The 17,277-nt window shown below is 37.1% G+C and overlaps 1 protein-coding gene across 2 annotated transcripts in view; it reads left to right on the plus strand.

Moving 5' to 3' along the window:
* Window positions 1–17,277, plus strand: part of LOC117335106 (solute carrier family 22 member 3-like) — a 38,447-nt gene that overhangs the window by 10,268 nt on the left and 10,902 nt on the right. The window contains exons 1-8 of one of the 2 annotated variants that reach the window (XM_033895029.1): window positions 128–263; window positions 2,198–2,415; window positions 2,763–2,993; window positions 4,713–4,915; window positions 12,933–13,286; window positions 14,118–14,252; window positions 14,567–14,652; window positions 16,370–16,496. In XM_033895029.1, the coding sequence (XP_033750920.1) occupies window positions 128–263; window positions 2,198–2,415; window positions 2,763–2,993; window positions 4,713–4,915; window positions 12,933–13,286; window positions 14,118–14,252; window positions 14,567–14,652; window positions 16,370–16,496 (1,490 nt within the window). Of the gene's footprint in view, window positions 1–127; window positions 264–2,197; window positions 2,416–2,762; window positions 2,994–4,712; window positions 4,916–12,932; window positions 13,287–14,117; window positions 14,253–14,566; window positions 14,653–16,369; window positions 16,497–17,277 lie in introns of those variants that run through there. The other variant, XM_033895027.1, reaches the window with a different exon arrangement.

Consider the following 17,277-nt stretch of genomic DNA (forward strand, 5'->3'; position numbering starts at 1 on the left):
CCCTCCGATTTACAGTATCTCCACATTAACACTTACATCCCTTTGTTATTTTATGGTAATCTGTATACTAGTTATTCTCGACCCACGTTAACAGGTCCAATTCACAAAATCATTTTGTAGCGTAAACATGAACGAAAACGTTGCTGTTGATTCTGTGTGGGATAGTCTTGGACCTTTCGGTAAATACGAAAAAATCATTATAATATACCTCTTGGTGACCAGCTTCCAGTTCGCCTGTGTGGATTTGAATTATGTTATATATGGTAAGAAAAACGAGAATTATGAAAATGCATTACTTTGGTAATACGTTATGTAGACCGTGTAAAATTGTCTATGATGAAGAAGTGGTTAATGGTCTGCATAACTTAATGTAGACTCGGTTTACTGTGTTATATCTACGTAATTTGATATAATTATGGTTCCTTTTCTTGTATTTAGTTCAATTTAGCCATGGTTCACTGTACTGGTGTTAAGTACAATTGACTCATGTTGTTTACGGTTCACTTTATTTGTGTTGAGTACAATTAAATTACGCATTGTTGTATTTATGTTAAGTACAATTAAGTCCTATCTAGATGGTCATTCTCACTACGTTACATGAATATCTAAAGACATCGCATAAGGGGTCACGTTCTGTGACCTTTGTTATCAATATTTCACTGTCAGGTCGAATTGTCAATTTTTCGATGCCATCGATCTCACCCATTCGTCACATCATGCATCTGAAGCTAACCATTTCGGTACAGTAGTAATTTGATTGCTTAAACCTAAAGGTCATCCTGACGTGACCCCTTATGCGATGACGTTAGATGTTCATGTAACGTAGTGAGAATGACCATCACGATTTTAATTAGATTTAATAAAGTTACGCCTCGTTTTATTTATGTTCAGTACAGTAAAGTTACGCTTCAGTGTATTTATGTTCAGAACAATAAAGTTACGCTTCAGTGTATTTATGTTATTTACAATTAGGTTATGTCTCGTAGTATTTGTGTTAAGTATAATCCTTAAGGTATGCTTCACTGTATTTATGTAAAATTAAATTATATTACGCATTGTTGTATTTATGTTAAGTATAATAAAGTAACGCTTCGCTGTATCTGTGTTTAGTATAATAAAGTAACACTTCGCGGTATCTGTGTTTAGTATAATAAAAGTAACACTTCGCGGTATTTGTGTTTAGTATAATAAAGTAACACTTCGCTGTATCTGTGTTTAGTATAATAAAGTAACACTTCGCTGTATCTGTGTTAAGTATAATAAAGTAACACTTCGCGGTATTTGTGTTTAATATAATAAAGTAACACTTCGCTGTATCTGTGTTTAGTATAATAAAGTAACACTTCAGGGTATCTGTGTTTAGTATAATAAAGTAACACTTCGCGGCATCTGTGTTTAGTATAATAAAGTAACACTTCGCGGTATTTGTGTTTAGTATAATAAAGTAACACTTCGCTGTATCTGTGTTTAGTATAATAAAGTAACATTTCAGGGTATCTGTGTTTAGTATAATAAAGTAACACTTCGCGGCATCTGTGTTTAGTATAATAAAGTAACACTTCGCGGTAGTTGTGTTTAGTATAATAAAGTAACACTTCGCTGTATCTGTGTTTAGTATAATAAAGTAACACTTCAGGGTATCTGTGTTTAGTATAATAAAGTAACACTTCGCGGCATCTGTGTTTAGTATAATAAAGTAACACTTCGCGGTATTTGTGTTTAGTATAATAAAGTAACACTTCGCTGTATCTGTGTTTAGTATAATAAAGTAACATTTCAGGGTATCTGTGTTTAGTATAATAAAGTAACACTTCGCGGCATCTGTGTTTAGTATAATAAAGTAACACTTCGCGGTAGTTGTGTTTAGTATAATAAAGTAACACTTCGCTGTATCTGTGTTTAGTATAATAAAGTAACACTTCAGGGTATCTGTGTTTAGTATAATAAAGTAACACTTCGCGGCATCTGTGTTTAGTATAATAAAGTAACACTTCGCGGTATCTGTGTTTAGCATAATAAAGTAACACTTCGCGGTATCTGTGTTTAGTATAATAAAGTAACACTTCGCGGTATTTGTGTTTAGTATAAGTTACTCATGACTTATCGTCTCTGTGTTAAGTTCATTGTGCTTGAACAAATTTGACTAATTATTAAATTCTATTCCAAAAAAATGTTATTGTTCTCTTTTATTTTACAGGCCATGTCCCAGATTTCCAGTGCAGTCCACTACACGAGCCTCTGTCGAAGTACGGTCTCCCTCGCGCGGAAGAAAACGGTACCGGATACGAGATTACTTACGGGAAGTGCGATATCTCTGTTCTAACGAACACAACTAACACTACATCAACGTCCATTCTCTCTTGTAAGGAGGGGTACTCATTCGATAAAAATGAAGGAACGACCATCATTTCCGAGGTAACTATGCCAGGATGGCTATATGATACCTAACGTTGTCAAATGGGTTTCTGATTGCTATTTATCAATATACAAATAATGTGAATCAATCCCTTGTCTTGTAAAACTTACCCATATGACGATATTAAACTCACGGAAACCTCGTAGTGAGGTCGATTGTAGTAATTAACAATTGATTTTAACAATACTCAAAAATAATATGAAGCGTTTGTGTGTTATCAATTATGACCTTATTACCAATATAAAAATGTGATTTTCATTTGATGTACAACTTTGACGTTGAATAGACATTTTATTGGGTAACGAATACTGAATAACAATACATATTGTCTCATTTCTCTTTTTAGTGGAACCTTGTGTGTGACCAGTCGGGGGTTGGAGAACTTGGCCAGACCCTCGTCATGGCTGGTCAGATCGTCGGGGCTACTCTGTTTACCTCCCTTGCTGATCGGTACGGTCGGAAGCCAGTGTTCGTGAGCACCCACTTACTACTGTTTGTTATGAGTGTCTCTCTCACGTTCGTCCCCACATTTGTCGTTTTCGCCATCATGCGGTTCGTCATTGGCGCCTTGCAACAGGTACATCTAATATTTGATATGGAAAATGAACCTTTACAGCTTAGAGCACACATGCATCGCAAATACAAATATCAAAAAGATACCGTGAAAGGCAAATGATTGAAAATGGTTTGACGTCACAACCGTCCTGTCCGAGGTAGGGGGAGGGGGGTACCGATGATGTCATGGGTAGAGGGTCATCTCGTGCATTGCCCTTTTTTCACCCCTTTCAACGGGGGCGGTTGGGGGCCATGATATCACGATTAAAGAGGGGTTCTCATTGATGAACTATTTAGGTTTTTCCCATCGATTACATCACATTGACAGAAAAACAATCCGGACTGAACCGGTATTCTTTAAAATAACATAAGAATCAGCAGCAGTAACAACAACAACAGCAGCAGCAACCATCCTACATCGACGCTTTGGAAGTGAAGAATATAAATTGTTGTACCTATATAGGCTTCCTCTGTTAATTTATAGAATACTGGTTCAGTCCGGACTATTTATTTGTTAAAGTGATGCAATCGATGGGGGAAACCTAAATACGTCATCAAGACACCCCCCCCCCCCCCCCCCCCCCCTCTACCCGTGACATCGTCGGTACCCCCTACCTCAGGGGTGCCACTAGGAAGGTACCGGGGAGGTAGCAAGGATTATTTAGGAAAGTCCATACTTTTGTACTACTGTTAGGGGTATAGGTGCGATTATTTAGCCGGTAGAGTGTCGGACTAAAATGACTTAAAATCTTACGATGTGGTCCGAAACCTACACCAAGTACTTTACGTCTACCATTCATGTACTGTCCTCATTGTGTGATTAGGCTTGACGTTTTACCTCAATTGCTTTGAGAGCCTTTCGTACCATGCTCATTGACGAAGCCACCAGTCACTTCAAAGATATTCAACCTCAATATTTATCAACCTGGCTGTTCACCTAAGCAATAAATCCAGCCAGCAAAAAAAACAACAACAATTAGACAATTTCTTGTTTTGTGCGTTTCTAGCATAACATACTTCTACCAGCTTTAGACTCTCTGATTATGACCATCTCCTTGTTTTACTGCCGTCAAACCAGTCTGGCATTCAGCTTCTGAAGCTAAACGTCAAGCGGAGAGGCGCATGTCTCGACCAAGATGCAAAAACCGGTATTGACCTTTTCCTAAGTGAACGCTAAACTAAATGGCAAGTGTAAAGCAATGTCAATGTATTGCAGGTTTGGGTTGAAATGTGGTACACCTTGTCATGAGACATCTACATTTTGACAATTAACAAACTCTTGGCCGTGACTGTTTTTGTTTAGACTTGAAAGGGGCCAATAAGAATTAATACATACTGTTAAAATCCGAGTAAGGAGTAAAACACTCAGATAAATTGTGTCGGGAATGGACCATGTGGTTTCTGTTACAACTAGGTGATGTCCTAGTGAATTCAAAGCATGGATTTTTAGTTGAATAAGTCAAAGGAAACAAAACGTTGATATATGTACATGTTAGACACAATGTCATTCTGAGCTCCGCCAACTAGATCCATTCGTTTACAGGGAATGGGTCATTCATTATACTGTTGTTTACAGGGAATGGGTCATTCATTATACTGTTGTTTACAGGGATTGGGTTATTCTTTACACTGTTGTTTACAGGGAATTGGTAATTCATTATTCTGTTGTTTACAGGGAATTGGTCATTCATTATTCTGTTGTTTACAGGGGATGGGTCATTCATTATTCTGTTGTTTACAGGGGATGGGTCTGGCAATGTCAATCATTACACTGGAAATCGTACCCCAACAATACAGAGGCATAGTAGGTGCTATCGGACAATTCGCATGGACTGCGTTTGTCGTCATCTTGGCTGGCATAGGGTACTTCATGCGGAATCTCTCGTGGCGGTACATCCAACTTGCGACAGCTCTGGTATCGGTCCACGCTCTTGCATCGTATTGGTAAGTGGTTATTTTGTTACACATTCGACTAATTTATTTTCGGTCAATGGATTTCATGTTAATTCATACACATACATTGTAAATAATGCATAATTCTTATCCGTATGATACCAACAGTTCTGTCTCTTCAACTTATCCAATCAAAACAGTCGTAACATATGATAGATATCGAGAGAGAAAGTTGACTAGAACAACGAATACATTTTGTATAAGAAGTCGAAAAGTTCAAAGTAATTTCCTCTCGAACGGAGGGAAGATATCTAGTTTAAGTTCTAATGACCTCGCAGACAGAAAGTTTTGTTGCTAAATGTATGTATTGTCTGCTATCGCGGATTAATGGAATGAAATCACAGATCATCATAGGTCTCAACTGAGTCTTCTTTTCGTTTGACTCGTGGAAAGACTGCCTTTTTATGATTTTATCGACCAATTAAAATGCTTCTAATTGAATGAAACTCTTCCTCGTCAAAAAAAAGCGATATAGCATGTGGCCAGATTGGTTTGATTCGCAATCTTGCCAAACAAACCAGAGAGTACATAAAAAGCGTTTCTGATTGGTCAGATTCTCCGAGGGAAAATACATCGAAACCAATCACATAACTTGATTTGGTTCATGGGTATATAGTACTTTCAGCTGCTGGTTGACAATCTAGTTCGAGAATGACAGAGGCCAGTATCGTACGGGGTCCCTCATCTCTGATATCCCCTGTAACACACCCGACCGGTAAAACTGATGTGAATTAAGGAGGTTACTGTACAAGGGTTAATAGTTCATATGTTCCTGGAATTCTGTCCTATAGTATCATTTAAATATACAGTGATTCTGGTTATAATTAGATACAGCATAATGATCCCATCATCAATCGTCAATATCTCCTCAATTATGACAGAGAAAACAAAACAATGTCAGGTATTTTTTCAATTCATTTGATCGTAGATCCTGTGTTTTTTTGAAAGGAAATAAATTTGCCATTGGATTTGCTAATATTGGGAAATGTATAGGTGAAATACACAGATAGTATGTCCTTGGATTGTAAAAGTACAAGGTAACCAGGGATCCATTTCGGGTACAGTATACATTTTCAATGGAATCTTACATAACAAGGTACCTCACCAGCAAAACCTGTTTGGTACAATAGGATTCACCGAGAGTGTTGTCTCTGCCCTGGGCATATACGGCCAGGTGTGATTACCGTAGTCGCTTTCTTAGAAACCCTGGGTTTACAGGTAAAATAAACCTGGACGGAGATTTTATGTCAGAAGTGTGGACATGTACCTTAATAATAAAAACACGTCTGGGTTAACATGAATAATACAAGCTAAAGGGAGGTAACTCGAATAACATGTACGTGTGTGTGTAAGAGAAGTATTTTATGCATATGTTGATGTATCTATAAATGATTGATGAAATATACATCTGACATATGCATAACTGTTATTATGATACCGCATGTATTTAGTGATTGACAGAATAATACAAGTTAAAGGGAGGTAACTCGAATATACTCTCCACTGTTATAAGATCTCTGACACAGTGACATATGTCTGCTCTAGAGCTGACACGTGTCACCTAACGCCTACACGACCGACGTGACACCAGCGATATACGTACTCTCAAGAAATAGAAAGCTGTACATGTGATGTAAGCGAGCTGAACAGTTTAGGCCATCTTTAAGATCTTCATTATTTCGTCCCATAGGGCTAAGAGTCAAAATTATATTAATACAATGTATAGATCTTATACAATGTAAACAAATATGTCATATTTTAATTTAAGTTATTTTTACTTGTTATTTCTTTCTTTTTCCTGATAAAAAAACCGTGTTAAACAGCTGGTAAATAGACAACCAATATTTATTACATGACCAGTGACATTATGAACGAGTGCGATGTTTATTTCATGACGTCTTCAAAAATTATACAATAATCTGTAAAGCCATGATATATTCCGTGTCGCCTAAGGCAGTGACATCACAAACAATCGTCCATCAGTTGAAATTGTTTGATGCTTTAATCTCCCCCATACTTTTATACTCGTCTGAGATTTGGGGGTTTGAAAATGCTAAGGTGTGTGAGAAGTTGCATGTACAATTCTGTAAAAAAGTTTTAAATGTTCGTAGTTCCACAGAAAATATAATGGTATATGGTGAAACGGGTAGATATCCCCTAAATGTTGAAATTAAGTCTAGAATGATAATGTTCTGGTATAAATTAATTACAGGTGAAAATAAATTATCAAGTTTAATGTACAAGCTTATACTGAATTTACATGTAAATGATTTTTCTGGTTTCAAATGGATTTCTTATATAAAGGATATACTTAATAGTACAGGGCTAAGTTACGTTTGGTTACATCAAAATAGCTGCACTATGAATAAAAATTACCTCAAATTACGGTTAAAAACTATCCTGCACGATCAATTTATACAACAGTGGTATACTGATATTGACAAATCTTCCCGTGGTAAAACATATGCAGTATTTAAAAATCAGTTCCAGATTGAAAAATATTTAACCATGCTTAAACAAAAAGATAGAATAACAGTATGTAAATTCAGAACTAGTAATATATTTCTTCCGGTAGAGACAGGGCGATGGACCGGAACGTCTCGTCAAAATAGGATTTGTCCGCTATGTTTTACTGGGGTTGGATGCGAGTACCATTATTTATTTTTATGTTCTAGTATATATGTAAATCAAATTCGTAGAAAGTATATACCTAGTTATTATACATGTAACCCATCTATTCATAAAATGAAAGGATTATTATCATTATGCAATATTAGAGTATTATCAAATCTATCTATGTTCATCCAATTACTAGAAAAACATCTAAAAAAATAATATGTGAATTTCCAACATCAAATTCTAAAATTTATATAGTGTATACAGTATTGTAAAAATATTGAAATTATATGTTTTAAAACATAATGTTATATAATAAGTACTACTGTAAGGATAAATATACCATCCTGTATTGAACGAACGTTTCATGCAGTGTACACTACAAACTTTGTCTCAATGTATGTTTCACTACTCTGTATAGAATATTATATATTGTATTATGATGTTGTAATTTTTGCTGACCTCTTGTCGCACACAATAGTGTGCCTGAGTGCTAATAAAGATCTCTCTCTCTAAAACACGTACTGCACGTGAGATCACCGTATCACGGACAATACATAACCTCGATATGCTATCTGTCGTGATCAAATCCCCAACATGGACTTACAATAACACAATAAACTGTAATTCCGTTATATAGATGTATATGTCTTTGCTCCGGCTTATATCATTATTGCATTTACATATATATTTACATATTCAGATTTGTTTATTAAAGTGTAACGTATTGATACATTATACATAAAATACCTGCATAGTTTCATTAAAACATTAAGATACATCAATACCAAGCCATATTTGGCTTGTGATACACTATTACTGTACATGTGAAATTTTCTTCAATTTAATAAACATTTGATAAAAGGTTCTGTCTTTGCTCATGCATATAAAACAATGATTTGGCAACTTATCTTTTTGTAAATTATCTTCTTTCATATGAAATATCAGCTTAAACTTTTGAGATATCGCTTCTGCCTTATCGAAAATTTTAAGTCTGATATCAGAATAAAAATCGCAGTCAATGAAAAAGTGAGCTTCATCCTTAACACAGCTTGATGTACAATACTTACATTTCCTTTCATGTAAAGGTATATTAGGCATGACGTATCTACCCGTTCAAACAGCTAATAGCAGAGAACCACTTCTAAAATTAAACAAAATTCTTCTATGATATCTATTTCTAACATTCTAACACAGTAACTTACACCAATTTCATTTTTATACATGTATATCTACTATAGCACATCATTTACATACATGTATACACCCACATACATATATATACTATGTATAGTACATCATTTACATAGTTCCCTATATCACACGATAGCAATCGTAATAATGTCATAAAAACACAAATAAATAGACTGGTATTGTTTTAGATCTAATTACACAAGAAGGTCGAGCCTGGCGTATGGACTGCCAAAAATAGACATTTTCTAAATATAAATATATCATATTTAAGCTTATTTTTGCTTATATAACGCACTAAATATCATATTCCTAATACATTGTTTTATTGTTACAGTGTATTGGATCTATAAGACACCCATCGCTATTCCTGGCACCCTCACCCGCTCTCATTCCCGAGTGTTTCGATCAAATAACATAGTGTTTCAATCAAATAACGTAGGGGATATATATGATGTTTTAGTTTTCCTTTCCTTAGTACACCCTTCTGTAAACCAGGTATATCAAAAACAACAATAAACAAACATTTAATAAAATGTTAATAGTAAAAACATTAATCCTATATAAAAATTGATAATTATAAGAACATAATTATTGAGTTGGACAAATTAATATTTAGATTATGTACTCTAAGCCATGTGTTACGAAGAGAATGAGCCACTTCCTTTAGTCTCTGTGTGTGGCTTGTTTAAAAGAGAGCTAATTTTGATATTATAAATTAATCCAATAACCAAGGGGAGTGAAATCAAGAATCCAATCATCATTCGAGTATTAAATTTAGGTCTATGACATATATGCATTATAATTGGAGCTGTGTGAACAAATAATTGATAAATGCCATATTTTCCTCGCCAGACAACAAAGAGTTGTGGCCCAATGCCTATTGTTTAGGAGCTGGTATTGTTTACATAAACAACCTGGACTCGGGGCGTAGCGCGGTCTAATTAGAGGGTCAGTGCCCTAATTACTGTCCACGCCGCCGCTTTGAGTGATTAATTGGTGATTAAGACAAGCGTGTTGCTCAGCAAGTTTCACCTGTTGAACAGGTAAATTACTTATCATCTTCTCGTTCCCGTGAGTAGACACATGTCACTACTACAAGCCTTGGAGATATGAGCGGTTTGATAATATTGTTATGCCAGATGGCACCGGGTGTCATCAATAGTAAATCCTTTTATAAGCGGGACTAGATACAAAGTTTACATCATTATATCCAAAACAGCCAACATGAACACACGTGCCAATCCAGACCGCAGAGCTATCCTGGACAGGAACACGCAGAGAAGAACCTCACTATTGGGAGCAGAACGCCGGTTTCGTCGCTCTTGTGAACAGATTGTCCTTCTGAACCAGCGTCTTGACCAACTTCAAGTCAGATACGACAAGGCAAGGCAAAACTCGAACCGCGCCTTCCGATACAATCTGCGTCTGAAGCTGGCTGTTGTCGAGGGCATGCGCAATGTGTACTACGACTACGCACACAACAAGGCCAAGATGGTGGCGAACCTTCGGCGCGACCTGTTCGGAGAGACCGTGGAAATCATAGCTGACGACAGCGTGGCCTCAGATACGTCCACGGACTCCATAGAGTAGTGATGTGTGGATATCCCAACTCTACAGCTAAATGGTCCTTTTTAGGGCCACATATCTTTCCCAAAAAGGGTCTGACACAGCTCGAATATTACGCAATAATCCCCTCCCAGAGATCCCTGCCTCCTCCCCAACTATACTTATTCGTACATATATATCTTGCCGTGTATATATGTATATAGAGAATACATGGTCAGTGTCTTAAAATATACGTGTAAGCTGTATTTTGGCGAGGGTAAAGAAAGACAAAAGTGGTGACTTTCTGTCCCGAGCCAAAAATACAGCTTATATTTAAAGACACTGACCATGTATTCTATTTATCCTGCAACAGCCATCAAAAATAATCATTTTGAAGTGAAACGGTGTCAAAAATATTAGAAATATGTTCGCTTTTGAAACAGTGTTTCACTTCGAAGTAGGTCAGTCGAATTGACGCACGTGCTAAGATTCCAAAATACAGCTGTTTTCCGTCACTGACGTATACAGCAAAAACATACATGGTGGGTGTATTCCGACAATGCGGTGGCAGTTGCAGGATACTTTTAATTATAACCTAATTTACATTTGGATACAGTCATACTTATTATAAGTACATGTAATACAGGTCAGCATGTACATACAGTGTATGTAATAAGGTAAACATGTACATACAGTGTATGTAATACAGGATATTTGATTGTATTATCTAAAAATAATAGATTACCTATCATTAAGATACATACATGTAATTTAAAATTTCCAATTGAAACTGGTAGGTGGCAACGAATCCCAAAAGAAGAAAGAATATGTGATTTGTGTTTAGATGTTGGGGATGATTATCATTATCTGTTTTCTTGTGTAAAAAAAACGCGTCTACTGCCACTTTGCAAAGAAAGTATAATCCAAATTATTACCTCTCAAATCCAAATGAAATTAAAATGAAAGATCTATTGTCAATATATAATAAACGAGTCCTAAATGGATTTTCAATTTTTCTTGAAAAAAACTTTCTCTTCTACATTGTACTTTGATACTTTATGAAACACAATATAATATAATAGTATGCTATTGTACGTAAATTATTTATACGATAATCAATACATGTATAAACAGTATGTGTGTAATATTTGACAATATCATTGTTATTGTTACATGTATTTGTAATGTAGCTAACATTTGTGGTTTTCTGTCATCTAGAATAACATAGTTGTGATAGTTTGTTTTCTGTCCATCCTCTCATGCTTAATAAAATAAACTAAAAATGTATTATGTTCCTCTTGTAACACATTTTCATGTGCCTGAGTGTTCAAATAAAATCTTGAAATAAAATCTTAAATTCTTATGATATTGTCTAAGACGCAGAAGTGAAATCTTGATATGAAATACTATATCTAAATTTTGTTAGACTCTCAACTACTATACACACAATGTTGGCTAAGTGTGAATGTATGTCTACCAGCAACTTGAAGCTAATGGTAAGATTTTGATTAACAGTAAAAATCCCAGAAATATGCAGTAAACACTTGATAATTCACCTATATCATTTTAATTGATTCCTTTTCAAAACTGGATACTGGTACTCAATTTGCACTGTACATGGATTGTGTCAGGAAATCGGTGACTGTTGGACGACCCTATACAAATGAGACCAAATTCTACTCGGACTTATTCGACATACCTATGCATGCACTTGCGAAAAAAATCATGCATAGAACGCTGCAGGATGCACCAGTGTTAATTGTATGACTATCTATAGCAGTCGTGCTTTATTGTACAAACTCACCATCTATTGAAACTGTCCAATATTAACATATTTAACTTTAAGATAAAAGCCTCAAGCTATCTATCATGTAAAAAAAAAAAAAGTAATTACAGTCTGAGGCGCATAGCGCCGAATACTGTCCAACATTTACATGTAATAGACAGGCAGTACGAGACTTATACCCTTTACATATCAAGAAACACGAGTTTTTGAGACAATTAATGGGAGAAGTCGTGTTACTTTTCTATATAAACCTTTACCAATATTTAAGAATACATGTCGAGATATATATCGTATACATATTCACAATAATAATCTAACTATACCGATGGTAATCATGTGTGTCGTTTCTGGTTGTATCCTGACCTTTTGTTACACGCGAAAGTGTGTCCGACTGAGTGACATAAATCTGGTTATCTACCAGATCACTTTACTAATACGATAACGTAGTTCAGACTTAGCCAGTTCATCAGCTCAGCGTATCTTAACCCTATCCGCAATAGTAAATTTAATCTGATTATCCGAAATTTCCACAGGGTTGTAAGATAAAACAAGTCGGATTTTATTTTTATTTTAATCACATATGATGTATACACCATCCGTTGTCAAGTGGGCCCAGAATTCTAAAGAGTTGGAATTTGTTTTCCTGGAGAGGGCGAACATTGACAAATTGTAATAAAATAACACGCATTTTTCTTCGTTGACGACATACAAGAAAATTTAGGTCCAATCCAGGAAAGGTCACGCTCTCAAATTGAGAAATCGGGCGGTACGGCCAATGGAGCCACCAGACTTATCAAAGAATATTCTTTTGACCTTATGAAAATAGTTATAATGTCTAAAAGTTCTTAAATATTTTTTTTTTTTTAGGATCATTGACGAATCTTTAAGATGGCTGATTGCTAACAAACGAAAAGACGAAGCTTTGAAAGTAATACAGAGGGTAGCCAGAATCAACAAAGTCAGCCAATCAGATTTAGCGGACGTGACGCAACTACTTTCCGACGATCACGAACCGACCAATCGCGTGTCTTGTAACAGTCGACCGCAAGGACTTCAGCCTGTCAATGGGGTGTCACCGGTTCCGGACAGTTCCGAGGACACTCAGGATGATACCTACACTATCGAGACGAGATTGTCCGATAGTGTGGACAAGCCTACCTTTATAGAATTAATCCGGCACAAACTTCTACTGAAACATTCCCTCATACTGTGGTTCACATGGTAAGTGTTACAGCGTATACATATATATATATATAGCTAGACAACAGTTGTGACTGAGAAGGTTATATCAACTTATATTGGTCACTCCTTTTGGCCCGGATTGAAACCCACCTGGTCAGGCAGGTGACCCTGTACCTTTTCACGTGCGATTGGGGAATCGAACCCCAGTCGCCATCACGTAGGCGAAGGGCGAGTGAGTTACCAGAGCCCTCCGACCGATAGAGGGGTAGAGATTGCATGTTTTTATTTATTATCCATGAATATTGCCAAGAATAATTTTTTTCGGAGTAAATAAATTAGTTTCATTGATTCTGATATAAGGTTTGGGAGCAAAAGAAACGAGGTGATTTTGTGGTAAAATTAATTTGTGTTTCGATTTGGATTTTCTATATGAAAGTACATACGGCAACTTTGCAACGGTCAGATTTATCAATGGCTATTATCAACACTGCTTTCATTTATTTTCATTTTTGAGGAAAATTGACCAGGCCAACAAGAAGTTTATGGCATAGACAAATACTCGGATGAAATTATTTAAAATCCGTACAACATCTAAGAATACACGAAAGCCATATAGACTAGCATCAGCCTGCAGGTCTCCCTCTGATGGAAAGTTCGCGCATCGCGATCTCATTCTCAAAATAAACTCCAATATACTGGTATAGCTCATGTAGTTTCCACAGCAACGCGACGTCAAAATATTCGCATTGATACACAAGCCCCGAGAAATCGTTTCAGGGATCGCTTGAAATCCCCCCAAATAGTGATGTGACGAAATATTGAAAATGACGATTGATTCCCTCATCATGTGCATTGTTTCCAATTCATTAGGTGTACGAATAGTTTGACGTATTTTGGTTTATATCTGACGTCAGCATCTCTAACCGGAAATCGTCATCTCAACTTTTTCCTAAATGGGTTAGTGGAGCTTCCGGGCGGCTTCCTGTACGCTCTGCTTGTCAATAGGTAGGTTGTCATGGCAGATCTGATTCAGCTGATAAAGCTCTAAATATACAATATCTATATATATACATGTAGCTTACTATCATTTCACTCGCTCAATATTCTAGTTATTACATCACATAAATCACCATATCAAATTTTTGGCGGTGTCGGGTTTAATACAAGGAATAAGATGGGTCGCTCAGTCGTGATATCTCGGCCGACCTGTCGTCACTTGACGGAATAGACCGAGATGTTACGACTGGCGGATTAGGAAATATCGGCTGATACTTGAACTTCTATTCCCATGTCTACAAGCATTCCCGTCTTTACCACAGAATAGGCAGGAAGAGATGCAGTATTTTGTTCCATGCCGTGACGGGGGTGGCCTTGATACTATCTGTTGTCCTACTGGAGGTGGCAGGTAATGGACAAGGATTGTGTGTGTTAACTTCTCATAACCTCACTAAACACTTCCCCATATAGAGAAACATCGCTGTCACCACAACTAATACAAATCATACTAACTCAACACAAAACACGCTAAAAAAACACGCTCACTCAATACAAAATACGCTCACTTGACTCAAGCTCATTCAACACAAAACACACTCGCTCAACACAAAACACGTTCGCTCAACACAAACACACTAAAAAACACAAAACACGCTAACAAAAACACGCTCACTCAATACAAAATACGCTCACTCGACTCAAAATAAGCTCATCTAACACAAAACACACTAAAAAACGCTCACTCGACTCAAATCACGCTAACTCAACACAAAACACGCTAACTCAACACAAAACACGCTCAAAAACACGTTCACGCAACACAAAACAAGCTCATTCAACACAAAACACGCTCACTCAACACAAAACACGCTCACTCAACACAAAACACGCTCATTCAACACAAAACACACATACTCAACACAAATCACGCTCAGCTCACTCAACACAAATCACGTCACTCAAACACACTAAAAAACACAAAACACGCTCACTCAATACAAAATACGCTCACTCGACTCAAAACAAGCTCATTTGACACAAAACACACTCACTCAACACAAAACACGCTCAAAAACACGTTCACGCAACACAAAACAAGCTCATTCAACACAAAACACGCTCACTCAACACAAAACACGCTCACTCAACACAAAACACGCTCATTCAACACAAAACACACATACTCAACACAAATCACGCTCAGTTCACTCAACACAAATCACGTCACTCAAACACACTAAAATAAACACAAAACACGATAACTCAACACAAAACACGCTCACTCAACACAAAACACGCTCATTCAACACAAAACACACATACTCAACACAAATCACGCTCAGTTCACTCAACACAAATCACGTCACTCAAACACACTAAAATAAACACAAAACACGATAACTCAACACAAAACACGCTCACTCAACACAAAACACGCTCACTCAACACAAAACACGCTCAAAAACACGCTCACGCAACACAAAACAAGCTCATTCAACACAAAACACGCTCGTTCAACACAAAACACACATACTCAACACAAATCACGCTCAGCTCACTCAACACAAATCACGTCACTCAGCATAAAACAAGCTCGCTCAATACAAATCACGTCACTCAGCACAAAACATGCGCCCCGAAGCAAAACACGTCCATTCAACACAAAACACGCTCATTCAACACAAAACACACATACTCAACACAAATCACGCTCAGCTCACTCAACACAAATCACGTCACTCAGCATAAAACAAGCTCGCTCAATACAAATCACGTCACTCAGCACAAAACATGCGCCCCGAAGCAAAACACGTTCATTCAACACAAAACACGCTCATTCAACACAAAACACACATACTCAACACGAATCACGCTCAGCTCACTCAACACAAATCACGTCACTCAACAAACCAGTTGCTTATAAAGAGAGATGCCATCCTGATGGCATTTAGCATTATCCGTATGAATGAACACAATTATTTCAGAACATTTTTCGAAAAAATGTTTATGCGTTTTTATCCGTTAAACCTAATCATTGTTCTGGAAGTATGTAGATAATTGATTTTTTTTCTTTGAACGTGATCACAATTAGATATTAAATGACGTTTTTTCATATTCTATTTCAGGAGATGATGTGAATACCCCCCTGTCAATCCTGTCAACCATGTTGAACTACGTGGGAAAACTTGGGATAGCCGCCTCCTTTGCCCTGTTATTCCTCTACACTCCCGAACTCTACCCAACAAATCTTAGGTAGGGTTCCTCTACACTCCCGAACTCTACCACACAAATCTTAGGTAGGATTCCTCTACACTCCCGAACTCTACCATAACAAATCTTAGGTAGGATTCCTCTACACTCCCGAACTCTACCCAACAAATCTTAGGTAGGATTCCTCTACACTCCCGAACTCTACCACACAAATCTTAGGTAGGGTTCCTCTACACTCCCGAACTCTACCATAACAAATCTTAGGTAGGGTTCCTCTACACTCCCGAACTCTACCACACAAATCTTAGGTAGGGTTCCTCTACACTCCCGAACTCTACCCAACAAATCTTAGGTAGGGTTCCTCTACACTCCCGAACTCTACATAACAAATCTTAGGTAGGATTCCTCTACACTCCCGAACTCTACATAACAAATCTTAGGTAGGATTCCTCTACACTCCCGAACTCTACATAACAAATCTTAGGTAGGGTTCCTCTACACTCCCGAACTCTACCCAACAAATCTTAGGTAGGGTTCCTCTACACTCCCGAACTCTACCACACAAATCTTAGGTAGGATTCCTCTACACTCCCGAACTCTACCACACAAATCTTAGGTAGGATTCCTCTACACTCCCGAACTCTACCCAACAAATCTTAGGTAGGGTTCCTCTACACTCCCGAACTCTACCCAACAAATCTTAGGTAGGGTTCCTCTACACTCCCGAACTCTACCACACAAATCTTAGGTAGGATTCCTCTACACTCCCGAACTCTACCACACAAATCTTAGGTAGGGTTCCTCTACACTCCCGAACTCTACC

The sequence above is a fragment of the Pecten maximus genome, chromosome 9 (genome assembly GCF_902652985.1).
Source record: "Pecten maximus chromosome 9, xPecMax1.1, whole genome shotgun sequence".
Taxonomy (NCBI): domain Eukaryota; kingdom Metazoa; phylum Mollusca; class Bivalvia; order Pectinida; family Pectinidae; genus Pecten; species Pecten maximus.